The 23,767-nt window shown below is 44.7% G+C and overlaps 1 protein-coding gene across 5 annotated transcripts in view; it reads left to right on the top strand.

Moving 5' to 3' along the window:
- Window positions 1-23,767, top strand: part of MRTFB (myocardin related transcription factor B) — a 173,514-nt gene that overhangs the window by 135,921 nt on the left and 13,826 nt on the right. For all 5 annotated transcript variants that reach the window (XM_019666079.1, XM_019666081.1, XM_019666080.1 and 2 more), the window contains 7 exons: window positions 8,819-8,956; window positions 12,224-12,474; window positions 16,882-17,014; window positions 17,755-18,780; window positions 20,121-20,258; window positions 23,164-23,322; window positions 23,630-23,767. In XM_019666079.1, the coding sequence (XP_019521624.1) occupies window positions 8,819-8,956; window positions 12,224-12,474; window positions 16,882-17,014; window positions 17,755-18,780; window positions 20,121-20,258; window positions 23,164-23,322; window positions 23,630-23,767 (1,983 nt within the window). The remainder of the gene's footprint in view (window positions 1-8,818; window positions 8,957-12,223; window positions 12,475-16,881; window positions 17,015-17,754; window positions 18,781-20,120; window positions 20,259-23,163; window positions 23,323-23,629) is intronic.

The following is a 23,767-nucleotide window of genomic DNA, read 5'->3' as shown; positions in this document are numbered from 1 at the left end:
CACTGTTGGGTTTTTTACTTTGTTCACGAAACTCGGTCTCCAGCTGAGTTCGTAAGCGAGCAGCTTTAACCAGAGGCAGTCCCACCCAGTGGGCTGACATTCCAGAATTCCGTGAAGGAAAAAGGAAGAGCAGTGTTTCTTGAAGAGTAAATACAGTCTATTTGTCATCAGTGCAACACACACTGAGCCTCGGGTCATTCCTGAGCATGACGTTAGTTTTTAGAACATTCTGGTGTTGCTGCAGCACCAGTTCTGTCTGCTGTATGCAGGCCCCACCACTCTGCACTTCACCTGTCACCAGGCCTGTGGGGAAGACCCACCCCAGAGAATGGCGCCTTCCTGACTTCAGGTCAGAGAACGCAGCATCAGAGCTGGCTCCCTCAGCTTGACCTGGCACGGAATTTCTGTACCATGGACCTCGAGGCCTTCTTGAATCGTGTCCTTCATAAAATTCCCTTGTAGTGTGTGTTTTAGTATCTGTAAAGAAGGAAACTGACAGAGATTCTTTTTTTTTTTAACATTTTATTGGGGAATTGGGGGAGGGGAACAGCGCTGGGGAATTGGTGGAAGGGGAACAGACAAGTTGCTGTCCTGTTGTTCTTCAGTCTAGTTGTGGAGGACGTTGCTTCACTGGCCCAAGTTGGCACCATCATTGCGCTCTTCCCGGGCAAGGCAGATCAGTCGCCGGCTTCTGGACGGCCACTCACGGCGGCTGCTGGCCGCTCACGCTGGCTGCTGGCTACATACGGTAGCCTATGGCAACCCACTGCAGCAGGGGCTGCAGCCTACGCCGTCGCCAGCGACCCACGGCAGCCCAGCTCCAGGTCGAGCTGTTGTTCAGCATCTTAGCTGTAGAGGGCAGTGTCACTGGCCCCCATATGTGAGATCCGAACCGGGGCCCTCTGGCATCCCAAGCCAGTTCTTAACCATCGCGCCACTCGGCAGGCCCCTGACAGAGATTCTTACTGTACTTTTATTCATGCAATTAAAGGAGTATCTCTCTGTTAACTGTGCTTCACTGATGTGGAAGAAAGATAATCCTTAAGTAGGATATTGTAGGTTTTTGGTTTTTTAATCAACTACACAGGCAAACTTGATGATGCCTGTAAAGTCTTTGAGATGTTTGTGTCATCTAGAAGTGCTAATTAGGTTTCGTTTTGGCAAATTTTGTACTTTAATTGTTTTCACTGTTCTAGTGTTTGCTTATAGAATTTATTTAGGCATCTCACTTGATATAAATATCTCCCTAAATATAATTACTTTCACATTTGTAGTTCAAGAGGAAAGGACCTGAAAACATTGGTTCTCATCAGACCTCAAGTTTCCAGAGGGCAGGGGTGTCCCCCATTTTATCTTGGTGCCTTCATACTGAGCATACAGGGTCCAACACACAGCAAGCGCTGCTGCTTTAATGAATGAAAACATTCTCTGCAATTTTTTTCCTGCTTTAAAATTATTGTACCCACTCCCATCAAAAAGTCAGTCTCATCATGATGATTAAAATAGTCCTTACAAAGCAAAGATAATAAAAGAGACATGCACGCCTTGTATATTGGGTATTCTTTGAGATTCTTAGTTTTGAATCTTTAAAGTGGACACTCAGCGTAAGAGTTGGATGGTGAGTTTAGTTACTATAGACCAGTGGTCCTCACACTGCCTGTAGAGGACTTGTGTGTGTTTGTGTTTCATATGGTTTGTTTAATTTCCAGTGCATAGTGGGCTAATCCTCTTGTAAAATACAATAAAAGTAGTGGGGTATCATCAGATTTCCGTAAGACTTGCTATACTTGTCACAGGCAGGTCACAGGCCCACAGACCATACTTGGCGTAGCTCTGCCACAGATACCGCGTTGCCTCCTGTTTACCTGACCCAGGTTTTTCTCATATGCTGATTAATCATCATTTCATACTGAACATTTAATCCTATGGCTTAAATACATTCTTCTAATTTCCCTGTTCAATTTTTTAAATACTTGGCCTAATGTAAAGCTCAAGGCCAGCGCAAGGAATTTTTTAGGTTCTTTAAAAATTATATTTACAGCTAATTAGTTGAGAGAAAAATTAGGCTCCAGATTTCTTAATGCTTTGCTTTATTCCAAAATGTCTTAGGACATAGAGTCTCCTTAATTCCTTTCAGAACACACAGATACCATGGGATTAAATCCTGGTATTCAAATAAAAGAAACATGCCCTACAAAAAAAAAAAATGAACACATAATATATGGGTAAAGAACAGATTCTTCCAAGCAATTGTCTTACAATCTCAGAGCTAAAATGCTGATAAACTTGCAATGTGGACAGTGCACTACACCACTATGCCCTCCCTTCAAAATGTAAATTTTACCAGTGGAAAAACATTCTTCTTTGAAATATATATTTCTGTGTGGTCTGTAAGAGGCTAAAACTGCTTTTCCTTGGACTCTTGTCTTTTTAGTTCTGATCAAAGTACAACTGGAAAGGAATTGGGCAAAATAATAATGGAACACACGTCACGTATCGGAGCTCAGCTTCCTTTCTGTTGAACCGTGAGCAGCTGTAGAAAATCAAGACCAGCAATGCACACATATATTAGATAATTACAGTAACTTATTACAGAATTACAGTAACTTATTACAAATACTTAGCGATAAAATTCTAAGTAAGGTATCAGATATAGAGACTGTAATTCCTATTGTTACCCCTTCAACTATGCCTTTTATAACAAGTGTCAAGAGGGCTCTGCCGCTATTCATACGCGTACTTAGATTTTGAAGTTAGTTTCCAACGTTAGCTGGGAAGTTGTCTTCCATCCCAATTCTTAATTCTCCTGTGACCCATATGGAAAGCACCAAAAGTAGTGCATTATGCACAACAGACCTTTTCCACTTATCTGTAAATACATAAATGTTTGTCGAATGCAGTTGAGACAGTGATAAGAAATAACCGCCAGCGTTTGCTGAGCACTTACCTGAGCAGCACTGAGCTCCGTGTCCTCCGTGCATCTCCTGGGGCTGATGTCATGAGGTACGGGCACCTGTGTAGCCCACACAGGATTTGAACTAATGGCTTCTGATCAGGCCAACAGTTTCAGATTTTTCTGAAGACCATTGTCTAACACATTACCCGGTGTCATCCTGTCATGACTCCTAGTGACAGCTGTAATCTGTGTCACCCAAGAAATAGATGCATAACATTATTTCCTCACCTGTACAGCCTACTCAAGTATCATAACTCAGTTACCAAAAATAAATAACAGCAATTCTAATGCTTGTTATGCTTCATGTTCTGGCCCCTCGTGGGCTGTTTGACTAACCAGTGAATCCCCGACAGGGTCCCACCAAGGTTGTAACAGACATTCGGGATGATTCTGCAGAATATCAAAAAGAATATGTGACAACTTCATAAAGAGGACTGTGCTTAAACGAGGCAGACACTGAGTGTTTCCAAAATTGTCTTAAATATTAATGAAATTTGTACATTGATCCTTCTGTGAACTTACCACCCAAAGTGATAGATTCATTAGTGGATAGCTTGGTGATGCTCTGAGTGACTCATTACCCTTCTGCTTTGTGGCAGTTTTACTTGTTGCAGTATTGGTCATAATCAAACTATTAAAAATTAGGAGTACTAAATCAATAGACTCACATTTTAGCTTTTTGCGCGTGTGTTTGCATGCTTAACACTGTCTCACAAGTGACAGAAACTCTCACTATGAAAGGTCCTGCAGGAAGGCCCGGGCCCTCGCCCGTCCACAGAAACATTAAGTAGACAAGAGACTAAAATCAGTTTTTCAGACCTCTGGAAACCAGTCAGCAATCTGTACCAACCACACGAACACCCAGTCAGAAAAAAGCCCCCTTCAGAAAGGTAGACAATGCCGTGGGTTTGTGCTCACCCTTTTCCACCGCCTCCCCGGGCACAGCCAGGCCCCGGCTCCTCCCTCAGGCTGGAAGGAGCAGAGAGACTGTGTTTGCAGCCTTCCGGCCTGTCTGTGGGCCGCCCGAGGGACTGGCTTCTGTCTTGTCTGACTCAGAGCTCAGGGAAAAGCCACATGGTTTGGCTCTCAGGCCGTGGAAGGGAGTGGCAGGAACCGTGGCATGTGGCACCGTGGAGGGAATGCAGACCCACAGACACCTGGGGTGTGACTCAGCTTGTAACTCCACTTTTGTTTTCTACAGGATTTAAGCCACAAATGCACAAAAAAATGGTCAATCTATATTAATGGCCACACAGTATATAATGATGTAATTTGTGATATTAGTAATGTAAAGTGGAGGTACGTAGCTGTAAAGAAGTGGTTTCTGTATGTAACTGAAGTTGATAGATGTCATAGCTTTAGCATGTTATATATAATCCCCATGGTAACCACAGAGGACATACCTACAGAATATCTACACAAGGAAATGAGAAAGGAGTCACTACAGAAAATCAACCAAACACATAAATGGAAAGATATCCCATGTTCAAGGATTGGAAGGTTTATTATTGAGATGTCAGTACTACCCAAAGCAATCTACAGATTCAGTGCTATTTCTATCAAAATCCCAATGACCATTTTTTACAGAAGTAGAAAAATTCATCCTGAAATTCACATGGAGTCTCAAGGGACCCCAGATAGCCAAAACAATCTTGAACAAAGACGGAGTTGGAGGTGTCACACTTCCTGATTTCAAAATGTACTAAAGAACTGTAATAATCAAAACAATGTGGTTCTGGCCTGAAGACAGAGAGAAAGACCAGTGGAATAAAATAGAGAGCCCAGGGCCGGCCGAGTGGCTCAGTTGGTTAAGAGCTCGCTCAAGAGTCTGAGCTCTAAGCAACAGCGGTTTGCGTCCAGCCCGAGCTGAGCAGCCGCTGAGCTGCCAACAGGTAGCAGGATGGCTCAGCTAAAAAAAAATAAGAAAATAAAATAGAGAGCCCAGAAATAACCTTCATTTTTATGGTTAAATGATTTTTTTTTTAAGAAAGATTTAATTGGGGAATTGGGGGAGTGAACAGTGTTGGGGAATCGGGGAAGGGGAACAGAGAAGTTGCTGTCGTTTTGTTCTTCAGTCTAGTTGTGGAGGATGTTGCTTCACTGGCCCATGTTGGTATTATCCTTATCATGCTCTTCCCGGGCGAGGCAGATCGGTTGCCAGTCACCGGACAGCCACTCACCGGACAGCCACTCACGGTAGCTTATGGCAGCCCCCTGCAGCTCCACTGCAGCATACGCCGTCGCCAGCGACTCACGGCAGCCCAGCTCCAGGTCGAGCTGTTGTTCAGCATCTTAGCTGTAGAGGGTGCAATGTCAGTAGCCCTTACGTGGGATCCGAACCGGCGGCCCTGCTGCTCAGAGCTCGCGCTCCCCAGCCAACTCTTAACCAATGAGCCACTCGGCCGGCCCTGGTTAAATGATTTTTAACAAGGGTACGGAGGTCACTCAATAGGGAAAGGACAGCCTTTTCAACAAATGGTGTTGAGAAAACTGGACATCCACCAGCAAATGAAGATGGATGGCGGTGGTGGTTGCAGAGCAACACATATGTACTTCAGTCCTTAGAACTGTGCACTTTAAACGGAAAATTTTACGTTACGTGTTTCACCACAATTTGTTTTAAATAATACATTTTTTAAATGAGAGATGTGTGCTATTCCTCACTAATAATCAGGTAATCAGGTACCAACTAGATGTCCACTAGATAGTGTACTGATGGGTCAGTTAACTGACTTTTAATATTCAATTACTTGTTTTAGAAATGAAACGTTTAGACTTAAAACTATGTAGAACAGGAACAGGTGGTCAGTTCTAGGTGATATGTTTTAACAAAGCTTGAATTTTACAGAAAATATCCATCTAGTACATATACAAAGCATGTGTTTTTTATTTGTATTCAACTCATTCATTGACTAGTGTTCATTTTATTTGGGGATTGGAATATGGAAACAATATTTAAGGAATAATTGCATTTTGAATTTCTTATTTGCATTTTGCCATCTTAATTAAGATCTCTGCTGCATCCTAAATTAAAAACACATTTATTATAGATTTTTAAATCTACAGAACAAAAAAAGCATTGTTTGTAAATATGTAGTTTCTGTCCCCCTGAATTGCATAAAGAAGTTCTGATGGAAAAGGAGCTTAGCAGAGGACATTGATTGGTCCTGGGCAAATGTATCATCTTTTCAGAAGGAACCAGTGCACACACCTGAATCATTACATAACTTGAATCAGCTTAACCATTTTCTCTGTCATGTTTTTCTTTTGTAGCAGGACTTTCCCATAACAATATCTAGTGAGAGGAAAGTCTTTAAGATGGGAGGTGCTTTCTTTTGAGTGCTATTTAACACATAAATATCCATCGTAAAACAACAGTGTTTTCCTGACATTTCCTTTCATGTGTTATGATAACAAGAGCTGCTGGTCATGCGACCCCTGACTTGGGATGATAGCAGCTCTCAGAGCCAGTAAAACAAAGCAAAGTTTGCAGCTTTTCTGTTTGTTTGTGTTTTTTTGCAGAAGAGATTCTGAATCATTTTGAGATTAAATTTTGATAATACATCAGGTAAACTTAATACTTAGTGGTAATTTAAACATATTTAAAGATTTTTTTAAAAAAGATTTTAACATACCGCATACTATGGAACAAAATAAGTGTAGTGTTCTCTATGGCTTGGATATTCTTCTAATCCTTTTTTGAATACTGTAATTTCAAAAACATTAACATTTAGATTGGGGGGAACTCTAACCACGAGGATTCTAACGTCTAGATATGATCCAGGGTTTGGGGGAGGTCCTTTCTAACGCACATGAGAAAGACTGGCAAAATGTAAAGAAAGGTTTAGATACGTCCCCCTTTTTAACCGGAATTTATCTTCACATTAGGTAAAGTTAATCAGTGTATCTCACTTGAGTTATTCTTGTGTTACGCTGGAGTCTGTGATTTTCTGGGTAGCAAAGCCACACTGAAATAACCAACAGAGCTATTTAGATGGAATATCAGTACTCAAGGGTGAGGTCAGCTAGGCAGGGTCTAGAATTCTAGGCAAAACGTTTTCATAAATATCACAATTGATAGCACATTCATGCTTCTGGGTTATTTTTCAGATTATTAACACTGACAGCTCTCAAATGCATCATCACTGTCATATCAGTCAGTGGGGGCTGGACTGGTAAAGTAGCTCGCCAGGTTAGTAGCATTTATCTGCAAGGAAATATATGTATTTCACAATTCAAATATCTGACTCTTTCGTATGCCAATCATATGATAGCCAAGGAGTGTTTTCCCTGTGTGAAAATTATCCCACAGACAAGTGTCCCCATGTCCCCCAAATGTGCTAAGTGAAAGGAAACCAGTGACATAAAACCCTGTCCCTTGAAGCAGCAACGATCAGCTGGCCGTCACCTTCCGCTTCCTGTCAGAGGGTCATTGAGGAGCTGGCTGACTCAGGGCCATCTGGGGTAGAAGTCAGGCTGGAACGTAAGTGTCAAAATGTTTGGATAAGTCCTTTCCTTTCTGCTTGAAAATGAAATGGAGGATAGCCATCTGAAAAGGTCAAGTGTTTCACATTGTCAGCACTTCGGTTACTGATAATTGCTTAAGAGCTGAAATCAATGGCAAATGAAAGCAAACCTCAGGGAGAGAGCTGCCATGGGCGCGCACAATTAATTGCACACTCACACACATCCTCACAGTCTCAGTGGGCTGGAGAGTGCGACCTAGCATGAGTAAAGCCACAAGGAATTTCCATTCACCCATTAAACAAATATTTATTGAGTAACTAGTACGCGCCAAGCTTCATATTTCTTGCTGCTAATAGCCCTCTGACTTTTCAGGTCATTTATTTTCAGGAGGGAAAATAAAGTTTGCTATTTTTAAACCCAAATACTTCAACAGGAGAACTGGTTTTGATGGTTGTAATGAGTTTAAGAGTTGTTCAGGGAAGTGAAAGTGATAAAGGAAGACATTTTTCCTTAAGATAAACCTGGTAATAGTAAGTCCAGGTAGTAATCAATAGGCAACATTGAACTGATTTCTGGTAATAGTATCTCTTTCCAGTAAATACTTAAAATCTACTTAAAGTAGATCGCCAGTTGGGGATAGGTTGTGAGGTGGTTGATGAAAACCTCACAAAGCCTTCTTAGCTCCCTTGTTCGTGTATGACTCCAAATTGAAATTCAGAAGTGGCTTATGTGGGTCCAGGTGACAAATTGGCTTCTTGCTTTAAGTGTGAGTGTGCAGTCAATGAAACAGGTCCGTCTTACCAGAATGTATCCCGTTGCAAGAAATGCGGGGGGAAGTGGTTAACAAGAGGACTAGCCGGGTTTGGAGACGCGAGCGCCAGCTGTGGGGCAGGGAGTGAAGCCTGAGTTCCAGATGCTGCTGGGCTGGACCGGGGCGTGGCCGGGCATTCGCTGGGCTGATACCCTACGAGGACTTGAACATGACATTTGAATTAGCCCAGATTAGCGTGACCTGCACAGCAGGAAAACCTATGAATACCATGTATTGTTTTGAACATTTTTACAAGAGCCTTGGACTTTTTTTCTGCCAAAAAAGGGTGGTTCTGACCGTATTTCTGAGAAAACACTTCTCCAGTTCAGTCAGTCTAACCTTATTTAGCTGTAGCTTCTCGTTGCTGTTGGGGCAACGACTAAATAATTGGCTTCGCCTGGGGTGAGGCATGTTATTCCTCCATCCGGGTCTCAGACATAATAGTGTGCTTTTCTTTTGTTTCTTTTCTAGTGGACTTTTAAAAAAATGGGAAAAAAATGAGGTCATTCTCTTATAATTCTGTTTTTTCTATTTTTACTGTCATTGATTTCACAGACTTGTTCCCTTTCTGCCTTTTCCTCCAGTTTACTTCGGTGTCCCCAGCAGTTCCTGAATTCTTGAAAACCCCCACTACTGCGGATCAGCCCCCCACAAGGTCCACAGCGCCTGTGCTCCCCGCAAACACTGTGTCCTCAGCAAAGCCTGGGCCAGCACTGGTGAAGGTGGGTACCCCGCACACACGCTGGATTGTCTTTGCTTGTGACTGTCATCTGTGGCCTTGTGCACAGAGGACAAAGGCCTGTGTCCACCTCGCCTGCCTGCCTTGTAGCCGGAAGGCTTGAAAACAAAACCATGGGAGGACTCGCTAGACCAGGCCTTACGATTCGAAACTGCCACCTTCAACATGTGACCTGTTGTTAGTCACAGAGGAAGATTACACAGGGTAGTCTGTGCGAAACTCTGGAGCACTGCAGAAGGCCTTTGGGATCATTCTGCCTTGCCCCGGCCACCGAGACACGGCACGGGGGACAGAGGAAGGCGCAGCTGCTTTCACACAGCCCGAGAAGCATGACTCGCACCAACAGATGTCTTTAGTGGTAACATGATTTGGAGCCTTATACACAAGGTCAAACGCAGCAGTATTCCAGATCTATTACATGATGGGTTAAAGGTTTTAGAGAAGCAAGTACTTTTTTGTGATTTAGCAGATTTGGCTCGATGAAGCTTAGCTTGTTCTTCAGATAAGCTGCAGATTTGTGGCACTGTTCCTTGCATATTACTTGGTCAAAATTATTCAGTTAGAGTAAGTCACAAGGAAGATTAAAAACTTGAATATATAGCACATTTTCCCAGTGTTTTGTATTGAGAACTGCTAAATAAAGGGAGGGGGTAACCTGGAGAATAGTTGAATCATTTCAGATGTGGCTTTTGCCAAAACTAGCAGAACACAGATCTCAAACTTTTAGAACTAAAAAAGGACATTTAGAGAGCTCCCTACCTTTCCGATGAGGAGACTGAGGCCCAAAGAAGTGGAGAGACCAGGCCAGGATGGACCCAGCCCCCCAAATTCTAGTCCACCCTTCGTTCTGCTTTCCGAGCTCCCCCATTACGGGACGCTTCGGAGACATTAGCCTGGTGCATAGTCCTCACCCCCATCGGTCCCCTGGGCTAGTCCTTGTCCTTGACCTTCCTGGAGAGATGGCTGTCCTTCTACTCCAGGCTCCCTGTCAATACGGCCGAGTGTGCGTGGCTTCAGGGCATAGAGTGTATTTCACCGTCTTCTGTCACTTCGTATTGGCAGCAAGTGGCAACTGTGCCAGTAAAGTCAGCTCTTCCATCCTCGTCCACATCCCCAGCTGGGACCACTAATAGCGCAAAGAGGGTTTGGACGCCAACCCATCTTTCCCTGCAGATACTGAATATGTGTTCTCTTCACTGTGTCTGTCTTGAAGGGGCGCCTTGGTTCTAGGGCAGCTGGCACTGCTTCAGATGGCAGGACTCGGGGCTCAGTGGGAGCCCTAGGACTGGGCCAGCAGAGGAAAGGACAGGGACGTTAGGGTCCTTTTGTGAGGAGAGCTGCTTCTCACCCTCGCTTCCTAAGAGAACAGACATGTGCTGGCTAAGAGGTAGCAGCGGGTTTGGTCTGAGGGATACTGGTTCTTACGTTTCTGTCCTCTCCATCTTCATCCGGTCCCTTTCTGATTGTGGTTGGGTCTCTTAATGGTCCCATAACAATTATAGGCAAACCGCCTTAACCCAGACCCCATCCATTGTTATGATCAGACTAGAAATAAAATTTCTTGGTAACAAAATAAGCAGATGATAGGGAATTGATTAATATTGTTGAGAGTGCAGTAGGATTTTTAGCAGGCAAGAATATAGTCTGACGTGATGTATTTTAAGTGCCCAATAATTCAAGTGATTTCTAATTGGCATACACATTCATCATTTATTCAGCAGATACTTATCGAGCACCTTGTGTGTGCCAGGCACTGTCCTGGGCACAAGAAGTAGACAAAGCAATGAAAAGATCATAAAGCGCCCCCACCTCTATTAGGAGTGGGAGGTAAACGGGGGAACAAAACAGAGGGGGGTGGCTGGTGAAGAATCAAGTGAGGTTAGGGGTTGCTGGGGAGACGGGGAGACATTTATTTCAAAGAGAGTGCTCGGGGAAAATAAGCAGATGACATTGGGCAGAGATCTGAATGAAGTGAGGGAGCTGCCATGAGGATATCTGTGGGAAGGAAACTGGAAGTCACTCAACAAGGAAGCCCGTGTGACGGGGCAGAGATGGCCAAGGGGTAAAAAGTAAATGTTAATAGTGACGATCTCTGGTCTGTAGAATATGGCGATTTTAATTTTCTTCTTTATTTTTGTTTTTTAGGGGATTATTTTTGAAATTTCCTAATTCTTCGAATGTGAACATATATAACATGATCACGCCAATACAGAGGGTACCAAAAAAATGTATACACTTTAAGAAAGGAAAAAGCTACATTAAAATTGTAATACTCAATGTATTCCAAAAACAAAAGATGAATACAAGTCACATTTGACTTGTGCAATTACAAGAGGTGCTCAAAATTATGCTCAAAGCATAATTTTAATATAGTTTTTTCCTTTCTTAAAATGTGTATACATTTTTTTGGCACCCTCTGTAACTATATTTAATTTAGTATTTCTTAATAGCGTCTTAATTGAGTATTTTACCTAAAGCAACTTAGGAATAATTTCCTGTACCTTGTTTTTTTGTTTTGCTGATGGACTTTTTTTTTTTTCAGATGAAGTTATAATATGAATAACTAAAAAGTAGAAAGTTATGTGACAACTTATAAATGGAGAAGAAAACTCAGGAAAAAGTCATCTGATTCTTAATGACAAGAAGGGGTCTCACATTCCGCTTTGAAAAAAATGTAGCATTTTTGAAAATTAAAAAAAATTCATATTTACTTTACTCTGTATTTTCTTTTTGTGTATTTTCCATAGAAACACATGGCTGTATATTCTTATTCTCATTAGAAGCATTTTTCTGGTTTTGCATATTGCCCATAGAGTTTTTAATGATTATAAAACATTACATAGTTACAGTGAAATATGCTTAATCCTTTTTCTGTTGAATGCATAGTATACAACCTGTTTTTCACTAGGAGATAATAAACGTGAGCACCTAGCAGTGTGTGCACACAAGGAGACAGGAGACAGACGCAAAATGAATGTCTTCTGGGCCTGCGTAGATAGCGCTGAGCTGGGTGAGCATCTGGCCCTCAGTGTAAAGGGGACAAGGCAGCGGGAGAAATAAGGTCTTAGGAGCAAAATTCCTTGGTCACGGGCTCATGAGATGCTGTCCTGGCTCTTGAAATGTATCTAGTGTATTGCTTTCCAGGGTGGCTCCACCGGTTCTGAAGGCGCACTGCTTTTTCATTTCAGGTTACCGATTTCGCGCGGCGGCATCTTTTATAATGTTCGTATTTCCTTTTTCTCGCAAATAGCAAAGCCACCCCAAGAATCCCAACGACAAGCACCGCAGCAAAAAGTGCAAAGACCCCAAACCCCGGGTGAAGAAGTTGAAGTACCACCAGTACATTCCACCAGACCAGAAGGGCGAGAAGAGCGAGCCGCCGCTGGACTCCAACTACGCTCGCCTGCTCCAGCAGCAGCAGCTCTTCCTGCAGCTGCAGATCCTGAGCCAGCAGCAGCAGCAGCACTACAACTATCAGACCATCCTGCCCGCGCCACTCAAGTACGGGCGGGGTGGGGCCGGCGGGGCGGAGCGGGGCGGGGCTGGCTCCGTGCTGGGGCTGCTCTGTGGCTCCAAGCGGAACCACTAGTCACTGAACGCTGGGTGTTGTGATTGATTTGTGTTCAGTGATTCTTTTCATGTCTTTGCACCAGAGCTCCTCACATAGTGCGCGAATGGCCTGTACGCCAGTCAGCATTTGTTCTCCAGAGTAGGTTCTGTCTGAACTTTTCAAGTTAGAAGTGACTTTTCACAATTTTTCACCCAGGAAAGATTTGCTGATCATTTACTCAGTATTAAATGCTGTGAGAAGTACACCATAAGAAGTATAAGACCTGATACAAAGTTTTTTTGTTGTTTTTTTTAATGAGTGGAAGAGCTGGAGTCAAGGAAATTTTATGAAAAAGGCAGGATATGTATGTGAGAAAGAGCCTCAGACTTGGGAGGGGCCCCCCTGAGCAAAAGGGGAATGATGTGAGCACAAGGCAGGCGTGAGCAATGCCTGTTAGCAGGATGGTGGAAAATGGCCTGTTAAATAACGAATATGATTAACTTTTAAGAAAAGTGGAGCCAGAGTCTGGAGGGAGGACCTTGTAGGTGGGTGTCTCCGGGCCGCAGTGACGCGGTGAACTCAAAAGGCAGAGCAGTGTGACTCCAGTACTGGAGGGGAGGGAGGCTGGAAGCAAGAGAACAGAAATGCTGCAGGAAAGTTAGTGTGAGAAGAAGACAGGGCGCTGAGGATGGAAAGGAGGGTCAGTCAGTAAAAGGGCTCGGCAACCGGTGGCTGCGGAGCAGGGCCTGTTTCCAAAGCTTGAGCCCAGTTGGGAGGGACAGAGAGAGGCAGTTCTGACAGTTTCTGGGACTGAATTCATAGCAAGACATCCGTAGCTTATTTTAATTATGTAATAAAGGAAACTTCTAGATATACATCCTCAATGTGCCTTTTCTGGGAAATACATAAAAATGCAAAGCCCTTGTCCTTCATTTTGTTCACTTTTCAGGAGAAAGGGCTATTTACATTCAACTTGATAAACGAACCTCTAGAAAAAGATCAGATCTCATTACAAGGAAAAATTACTCTCTGTGGTCGCGTGATTTATAGACTCCTGTTCCCTCCATGTAGGCTGAGCATTCCTCCACGGGGAGTCCTTTTCTAGGGGAAGAAACAGTGAAGAAGACCCACTAAAAACCTTCTCTATTAAAAATGTCGCCTCACATGCTAATGATTATCAATTTACTTTCTTCTTTCAAGAACCAAATATCTCAAGGAAGATTAGGTAGATTAGTCATTCAGACTTTACTTAAATCTAAAACATAAGGGCACAGACATGAAGGAAGAAAGAATTTTTGGAGCGTGTTATTATTTTAGGAGCGAGCAGGCCTGAGAGAGTTGTTTAAGAGAACTGGGAGGGCATCAGAGGCAAACGGCCACTGCTCTGCTGCTTGTCCCGCCGCCCTGTGCTGGCCTCAGTGGTGATGGTTCGCGTTTACCTGCTTCCTGACTGCCCCCAGCAGTGTGCTCAACAGTTCCTGTCATCACCATCCCCACAGTAGTAACTCTAGGAAGACTGATCCTATTGGCCCCATTCCCAAATGAGGAAACTGTTAAACTGAAATCCCCCAGGAGGATTGTTTTGGTGGAGTCTGTCTGTGAACCAGTCTTTTCTGTAATGAAAGAAGCGGGCTGTGTGGGGTGGGCTTTGTAGATGGGAAGGGTCCCCCTGGACGCGGGATCCTGAACTCCTAACAGCTCTTCGTCTCTCCCTCGAGGCTTCAGTCTCCCTCTTCCTCTCTCTCCCGCCACCAAAGTGACCAGGCACCCACCCAAGAAAGAGATCCAGGAGCCAGCACAAGGCAGGGTCACTCATTTTTGAGGATGATTTCACCACACACAGACTGAACATCAGTTCTGTTTAATTTCCAGGTCCTAAAAATGGAGGCGTTGTTTTCTAACACACTTTATTTTTACCAAAATTCATTACAAGGAACTAAATGTAGAAGTTCTGTAGTGCCTGCAGCAGTGGAACTTGGCTGATCGCACAGCCCTTCGGTACCAGGGGGAGAACGGGAGCCCGAGGCTGTAGCCCCAGTGCGGCCACTGGCTGGGGGGCCCTGGAGGCCACGTCACCTCCCAGCCTCAGGTTTCTCATCTACACGCGATCACATTCGTCAGCCGCCCCCCTTTTCTCTTATTTCTGTTATTTTAAAGATTGAATTCAACACTAAACTGTTAATCAGAGTAACAGAGTATTGTAGAATCGCAACCAAAAAGACAGCATGAATCGAATTAACTGAAATCATGCATTCTTACATGATTTATTTAATACTCTTTAATAAATCACAGACATACACAATACATAGATGTGCAGTATGTTTATGGTAATAAAATCTCATAGGGAGGGTGATTAAGGAAAAAAGTGTCTAAAAAGGTTCCTGGTTGGGACAATAATGAATATAAGGTTGAGAAACTTGGATCTAAATAAAATGTTTTCATAATTAAAAAATAAGATTTAAAAGTTGAATTTTTAGAAAGGAAATGATACAGAAAATACGTGTCATTTCATCCAAAGTCCAAGAAACTTCATTTCAAATACTTCACGTGTCATTTCATCCAAAGTCCAAGAAACTTCATTTCAAATACTTCAAGTATTTAACCTCAACAAAATTTCAGGCAGGTTTAAAAAGACTCGAATGAATGTGACGAGTTAGCTGCTGACAAAGCCAGAACTGGCTTCAAACACAGGCTTTATGAACCTCACTGAGCTGCTAGCACCCCCTCAGACCCGATTTCAGAGCGTGGAACTGAGAGTCTGTCCAGCTTCAGTACCGAGGCTCACACAAGGAGAAAGCCTGAGGCTGCAGTGGGATTGGCTGTACAGTGTCAGCCATCGTGCCACCTCTCCTTAATGGGGACCGACCACCAGGAAAGGAAATGCCATTGTTGCTAGGAGGATCACAGAAGAAGGTGGGGGTGGGGTTGGGAGGGGAGAGGCTGGGTTTGACATGGAAAGGGGTTTAGGGAAATTAGTACAAAAGCAACCTAACTTTGGACCCTCACAACTGGTTCACCAACATGTTTTTTAATAATGAAGTATAACTTACATACAGAGAAGCCCATAAATCATAAGAGAAAACTAATGCCAAAGCAAGCAGCGCCCTGTAACCACTACCTAAATCAAGAATGGAACATTACCAGTACCTAGAAGAGCCGTTGCGTCCTCTCGCGGTGACCTTGCCAACTTCTATCCCATAGATGATCTTGCCTGCTACTGACGTTATATAAATGCAACCCCGCAGTACACGTGTGTGTATGGCTCCTTGCCCCATGTCGTTTGTGAGATGCCATCTTTATTGGTGCAGATAGCAGAGGGCAGTTTTTATTGTTGTCTCCACCCATCATACTCTTGATGGACAGCTGGGTTGCTTCCAATTGGGGCTGTTATGAAAAAACGTCATAATGAAGTTCTAGGCTGTGTCTTTGTCAGGTGTCTGCCTAGAATGGAATTGCTGGGTCAGGACAGGCATGGGCTTCTGTGTAGCAGATGCTATGAAATCGTTCTCCAAAGCATTTGTGCCAGCGGTGTCTGCGAGCTCTGGCTGCTCCAGATACTCGGTGTGGTCAGTCTCACTGTGGCCGCAGCGAAGGGTCCTCTGGGTGTGCAGCCTGTTCTGTCATGATTTTCATTTTCCTTCTGTCTACTGAGGTTAAGCACTTGTTCACTTATTTACTGACCATCTGGACATACTTGCTTGTGATATGCTTGTGATATGCAAGATTTTCTCATTGGGTTTTCTGTCTTTTTCTTACTGATTTGCAAGACTTCTTTGTATAATGGATATGAGGCCTTTGTCAGAAAAATGCATTACAGATGTTGCCCCTGTGGCTTGCCTTTTCATCCTCTTAAAGGTGTCCCTTTCAATGAGAGCTCTTTTCTGTCCTGTTTAAGAAACCTTTGCCTATCCAAAGGCCATGAAGATAGTCTCCTAAGTTTTCTTCTAAAATCTTGATTGTTTTCAAAATTCCCATTTCTCTCCCACTTGTCTGTTGTCCCATCCTGGCACCAGCATCATGCCATCTTAATAGCTGGCTTTGTAGTAGATGTTGGTGTCCGGTGGCATGACTCTCCCAGTTTTGCTTCTCTTCTTCATGGGTGCCGTGGCTGTTCTTGGTCCTTTGTATTTCCATGTAAAGCTTAGAAGCACCTTGTAAATCTCTACCAAGGAATCAAACAAAACCTGCACGAATTTTTACTGGGCTCTAATTTGACATCTTTACCATACTGAGTCTTCCAATCTATGACCATGGCTTTTTTTTCCCTCTTTATAAGCTAACAGTTACATTTTTAGTAGAAGCAATGTCAAAACCAAATTATTTTATTTATATGTTCTAATTGTCGTTTTCTTTTGAAGGCCACTCAATGACAAAAATAACAACAGTGGGAATTCAGCTTTGAACAATACCACAGCTAACACAGCAAGACAGACAACGTGTGCTCCTGTGAGAAAGCCAGGACCCCTGCCTTCCAGCCTGGACGACTTAAAGGTGATAATTCCCAGGAGAGTTTGTCCCCCGTAAGCGCCACAGGGATGTACTGACCTGCCCAATTTGTCAGGCAGACATTTGCCTCCACCAACACTGTCATATGCCTTATAGAGATACTTTCCTTTACGTCCATTAAGTTTCTTTTAGAATGGCCGGTAATAACCCGCATTTATTGAGCAAGTCCCATGTGCCGCCACCATACCAGTTCTGACTCCAGAGGCAGATTTTTTTCTTCCTTGCTCATTGCCTAGTTTGGGAGAAGCAGGAACATGTGACAGTTAAGAACCTGATCTCCAGGGCCAGCCTTTCTGGATTTCTACCTCAGCTCCGCAATCGGGTAGCTTGGATGAGTGACTGAACTCTCTCTGCCTTGATTTCCTTATCTGTATAATGGGAATAATAGTAATAATAATAACACCTATACCTCATGTGAAGCCTAACTGAAAGAATAAAGCACTTCCAACACTGTCTGGTACACAGTAATTACTCAGTAAATGTAGCTGTTATCAAAACAGGAATTACCCTCTAAAAACCCTTGCTTTACTATCGTTAGCCTTTCAAGTTCTTCAGGTCTGCAGTTGTGTGTTAAAGAAAAAGAAACAGTCCCATTTTCAGATATGCTATAATGTGGATTGTCTGACAGATGTAAGCACCATTTTTTTCTGTCAGAAAAGTGTCCTGTAGATTTGTGAAAAAGTTGTAATACCAGAAGCAGGGAGCTGATTTATTTGTACTTCCAGGTATCAGAACTGAAGACAGAGCTGAAGTTAAGGGGTCTTCCAGTGTCAGGCACCAAACCAAACCTGATCGAGCGCCTGAAACCCTACCAGGAAGTGAACAGCGGCGGCACTGCTACTGATGGCGTCGTGGCAGTGTCAGCATCTGCCGTCATCACCAGTAGCCCAGAGCTCACCAAGGCATTGCCAGTGACCACACTACACAGCTCTGTGACTAGCGCAGGCTCCACTTTCAAGGCGGAGTTGCCATCTGCTGGAAGCGGCAGCACAGCCCACGTGGAAAATGGTAGTTCACCTCTGCCCATCTCGCCGTCTCCCTCCGAGCAGTCCAGTTTCAGTGCCGAGGACACAAACATGGCGGACACCTTCACCGAGATTCTGACAATGATGTCTCCTTCCCAGTTCCTGTGCTCCTCTCCTTTGCGAGTGACTGGTAACGAGGACAGCCTGAGCCCCACCAGCAGCACGCTGTCCAGCCTGGAACTGGATGCGGCGGAGAAGGACCGCAAGCTTCAGGAGAAAGAAAAGCAGATCGAGGAGCTGAAGAGGAAACTGGAACAAGAGCAGAAGCTCGTGGAGGTTCTCAAGATGCAGCTCGAGGTTGAAAAACGAGGGCAGCAGCAGCAGCGGCCCCAGGAATGCCAGTCCAGCACCCCCGGGAATCCTGTCAATAAGTTAGAGACGCATGGCGGTGTCGCTTCCTCTGTCAAAGACGAGACCAGCTCGCTCACCGACTGCTCCAGCCCCCGGCAGCCTGTCCCTGCAGCCCCGCCTGTCTCTGCGGGTGGCCAGACCCTTGGTGCCAAAAAGGCTGTAGTGATCAAGCAGGAGGTGCCCGCGGTGCAGGCCGAGCAGCAGACCATCGTCCCCCAGTTTTACGTGAGCGCCCAGGGACAGCCGCCGCCTGCCGCCGTCGCCCAGCCGCAGGCCTTGCTGACCACGCAGACTGCTCAGCTGCTGCTCCCCGTGTCCATCCAGGGCCCCAGCGTGACGTCGGTGCAGCTCCCTGTGGGCGGCCTCAAACTCCAGGTGTGAAGGGTGGCTTCTCAGTACTTTGCCTGACAGCCTGTGAGAACGGAGGCTCTGCTAGTGAGGACATTGGGGTTCCCATAATAGATGCATGCCCATCAGGCTTCAGAGATGCAGACGTGTGTGTGTGTGTGTGTGTGTGTGTGTGTGTGTGTGTGTGTGTGGTCAAAAATTTGAATATCCCTTTCTATACAGTAAAAACAAACAAGGGGCGCTTTCTTGGGGGTACCTTTTACTTCTGACACAGTATCGTATAGGTCGACATTTCTAAATACCTGTGACATTATCATAATAATAGCTACTGTCACCGAGTACTTTTTATACAGAAGGCACAGCACCAAGTACAGTAAGTGGCTCACTTCATTTAATCCGTGCCCCGCCCCCCTGAAGATTCTAGTAATAGATAAAACTATTTGTAGACAAGGAAACTGAGGCCCTTGAAGGCTTGGCACCTTGCCCAAGGGCAGCCTCGTGTTTAAACCTAGGCCTTCCGCCCTCCTGTAGTCTGCCTCCCAAATGGAGTTTTTGAAAGGCACCATTCACTCAAGATGCCTGCACTAAGGAAAACGTGACCCAGACCCAGGAATGAGGATGTTATGGAGAGATTACTGGTGAGACTCCTTTGAGGCCCACATAACCTGTGCACTGGCCTTAAACTGGCGGTATGTGGCGTGATTTGGGCAGGTTTTAACAAAATGGCCCCAGTAAACAGAAACCACTTGGAGCAGTGTTGCTCAACCTGACCACCCAAACCCCCTGCCCCCGAGTAGAGTGAACCCCCAGGGTTAGGAGGCATGACCCAAAGGCATTTGCAAAAATCCTAACTCCCGGTTTAATGTTCAGAGTGTCTGTGAAATGCAGGCTGTTCTTTAATATAGTTTTTCTAAACATTTTTTTTCTGTCCGAATCTCCCATTCAAGTTGATGTTCTAGGAAGAAGAACTGTGTTTCACTCTGGGCCTGTGTGCCTGGCACCTGGCTGACTGTCCCCAGCGATGCTTCGCACAGCTTATCCTCACAAATGTCCTGCTGCTCTTAAAATTATTGTGACACCTGACCTAGGTGCACCTGCTACGGGTTCTTTTTATTTGTTTCCTATTTTCCCAAAATTTTCAAAGGAAAATCTGAGCCACTTAAGGAACAATAAGAGCATGAAAAGAACTGTCTGGTGTTTAACTCTGGTTTAGAATTGTTGCAGCTCAAATTGGTGGTGATGAGCTGAAGTGTGTATCTATAAACATTTTATCTTATTTCAGATATGTCCCCAAGTGACCAGTTATTCTACATCTAAACTCTTGATTCAAGCTTTGATTTTGACTTTTTATTTTTTTTGTCTCCTAGACGCCCCCGCAAACAGGAATCCAGGCTCAGCCTCAGAGAGCGACCACTGCCTTGTCCTCAGGCTTGGCCCAGACTGGACCTCCGAAACAAGACCCGTTCACGCCGCACGTGCTCAGTCAGCCGCAGCCAGTCCGAAAGGTGGGTGAATGCTACCCAGTGACAGCCCTGCTGGTTTGGGCTGGCATCTGCTCTTTCCTGTGACCCATCCCCCATCACGGGAGTCTCAGGTCAGATGCCACCTGGCTGCGGGCTATCCAGTTATTTGGGAAAGAGAAAGAGTCCTTTATTACTAAAAGGTAGTTTGTCTTAACTGCTAAACTCCTTTTCCAAGTAAAATTTTCAAAGGTATGTTTTTATCCTTGTATATAGAATTTCCTAGGTCAAATTACTCATTTTGTGAAAACAAAAAGTGCTGTTTCCTGGGAAAAGATATTTCACGATGAAAAAGATATGTTCTGAAATGTTTATCTGGAGTAAGATCTTTAAGTATATATATATGTTTTTTAATTTATTTTTTATTATTAGTTTCAGATGTATAAAACAATACAATAGTTATCCTTTTCACCCCTCACAAAGTGACAACCCCCTCCCCCATCAACTGTCCCCCACCCCCGATGTCATACATATCTATTACAATTCCATTGACTCCATTCCCACACTCTACTCCACATCTCATGACTATATATGTATATATAATTATAGTTGACATACATTATTATATGCAGTGGTCAGACGTCTACCGTCCATGAAGTGGCCTCCCTAACAAGACATGAGTCCATCTGGCCCCCTAAAAAATATTTACAGCATTATTGATTATATTCCCCAGATTGTCTTTTCTATCCCTGAGGCCATATTGTAGTTACCAGTTTATGTTGTCTAATCCCTTCCCCTTCTCCCTCATCCCCACCCCCCTCCCATCTAGCAACCATCAGTTCTTCCTGTGTCTCTGAGACTATTTCTGTTTACATTTCTCATTTATTCAGTTCTTTAGATTCCACATTTAAGTGAGATCATGTGGTATTTGTCTTTCTCTGACTGACTTATTTAAGTATATATTTTAAGAGTTTGCCATCTCACAGGTTAAAAGCCAAGCCTAGGTCTGGTTATCATCCTGGGCCACCACTACGTGTTGGCCCTTATGCACAGTCCCTTTTTTTCGCTGAGTGTCAGTTTCCTCATCTTTAAAATGATGGTGGTGACCTACGCCTTAGCGTCCTATGCCTGAGTTCCCACCCAAAAGTTCAGATGTTTAAGTAGCCCCAAAGTTACCAAAATGCCCACTTATCCAGCAGGTGGCGCTGTGAGTACAGCGCCTTCCCAGAAAAATCTTAAGGCCTCAAAAATAGGTCTTGCTATTTTAAACCTTGAGAATTGTTAGTCCCAGAGTTTTCATCTTCAACATAAAAGAACCTAGATAATTAGGTGTGCCTGTAGATACACCCCAGGGTGGTGTGAGCTATGTGCTCTGACAGCTTGAGGGACAGACAGAAATGACCTCTCGGCCACCAGTGGCCCCATCAGCACAAACGCTGTCTTGGACCCTCCCCTGAGAGATGCAGAGAGCACGGAGCTCTGGTTTGGGCTCAAGATAACATTTTAGTGTAGTGATAAGCTTAGTGAACATTCAAACGTTAAGACAGTTTTGTTTTACGGAAGAGAAATAATATATAGAAAGGATAATAAGGGCTTATTCTGTAAGTCTCAAAATATTAGAATTAAGAATCATTACTTCCAATTTAAAGAAATTTTTTTTTACCAAATATAAGGAAACTCACCTTTTCAAAGAGAAATATACTTACAGAACTCGTCACCCAGAGTTGTACTGTTCAGCGTGATATAAACACACACATATATATTGTCATGCTTAAAAAGTATATTTATAGTAAAAATATAGGGGATAAGTTTTTCTCTTTCAGGGTACTAGTGGCATAAGGTATAAGTATTTTTATAAGCAAACCAGTTCCATGAAATACAGTTAAATATCATGGCCATATTTTGTACAAGGCCCTAAAACCTTTGGCTTTTCATGGGGGCAAATAAAACACTTTGTAGTTCCACAGGAAGAAATTCTGCCCTCCGCCTGACAGAGCAGAAGCTTCTTGGAAGGGGACAGATTTTAAATGGGGCTTTGCAAGGATTTGGAGAAATGTTCAAGAAACTAGAAGACTGAGTGTGGCCACAGCATGTGTAGCCTTTTGAGCAGATGGAAAGGGGGCCAGGTAATAAGAAGGGTCACACACGAGCCAAAGACTAGGATTTTACCCCAAAGATAGGAGCCAGTGAGGGTGGGGGCTCCACCAGGCGTGTGTGCTAAGACTCTCACTGGGTGGAGCACAGGTAGGTGAGGGCAGGTTCAGGGAGAGACAATAAATTAGGACAGCGGAGAACAGGCGTGGTTGAAAAGGCTTTTCTAAGATGTGTAAGCACGGAGGGCGAGAAGGCAGGCTGGACTCATGGCTCCACTTGCTAAAATTCAATGGCACAACCAGGATGTACTTTCCCTGGAAGGCTAGGGGTGGAGGGAAGAAACGGGGGAGTTGAGTTTGGAATGTATTCAATTTGAGATACCTCAAATTTGTCTGTAAATGTTATAAATGTGGCTTTGGCACTTGGGAGCAAGGTTGGAAGAGAGGTGGGCTTGGGGATTATCAGATTAATCGTGAACCTTAAATATAGCCACGAGAGTAGATGGGACCCCCCTAGAGAGGAATATTACAAACTCAGCCGTCATGAGGAACATTACACTGAGCACTAACCACACTGCCATCAGACAGGCCACTGAAGATCGGGGATCAGAGGGCAAGCTGGGCTGTGGGCCTACTCCAGCCCCCCACCAATCTGTAGATAGAGTTCTGTGGGAGTCCAGCCCGCCCACTCGTTTGTGTGTTTCCTGGCTGCTTCTGCCTGCAGCGGGAGACCACATGGCCCGCGAACCCTTTCTCTGTGGCCCTTTGCAGAAATTGTTTGCCGGCCTCTCTGCAATACAGTTTTCTTTAGCAGGTAAGGCAGAACCCACTGATGGGAAAGCATGTCTCCCCTGCAGGTGTTTGCAAACTCGGCAGCCAGCACAGCCCTCCCGTATCCGAGACCCCCGGCCCCTGCGGGCCAGCAGCCCTTCCTGAACAAGGCCTCCAGCAGTGTTCTCCAGTCCAGAAGCACACCCCTCCCACCCCTGCAGAATGGGCCGAACCCTCCCAGCAAGGTAGGTAATCCTGCGGGAACTGCGGTGACGGCTTCCTGGGTGCAGAGCCTGGAGCTTTAGGCTGGGACAACGGAGGAGCAGTATTCATGGGGGGAACAGCTGGAAATTCCCTGTTGTCAGGGGACAGTGAGCCCGCGTCACAGTGAGGACGCCCACCTGTGCCGTCAGCCTCACAGCTCAGGTCGGAAGCCTCGGCGGCTTTGATTCTGTGGTTTGGCCGCTGTGTAAGGACCCATAGGGTGGAGCCGGCCAGGCCATGAGGACGCTTACTGCCCAGCACTGACCTGTGCTCCTCTGTCTGTCACAGCCTAGCTCGCCCCCTCCATCCCAGCAGTTTGTCGTCCAGCACTCTCTGTTTGGGAGCCCAGTCCCCAAGACGAAGGACCCTCCCCGCTACGAGGAGGCCATCAAGCAGACACGCAGCGCCCTGTCCTCCCTCCCAGAG

The sequence above is a fragment of the Hipposideros armiger genome, unplaced genomic scaffold (genome assembly GCF_001890085.2).
Source record: "Hipposideros armiger isolate ML-2016 unplaced genomic scaffold, ASM189008v1 scaffold_460, whole genome shotgun sequence".
NCBI classification, from domain to species: Eukaryota; Metazoa; Chordata; class Mammalia; order Chiroptera; family Hipposideridae; genus Hipposideros; species Hipposideros armiger.
This window is presented reverse-complemented; position numbering and strand designations above follow the sequence as displayed.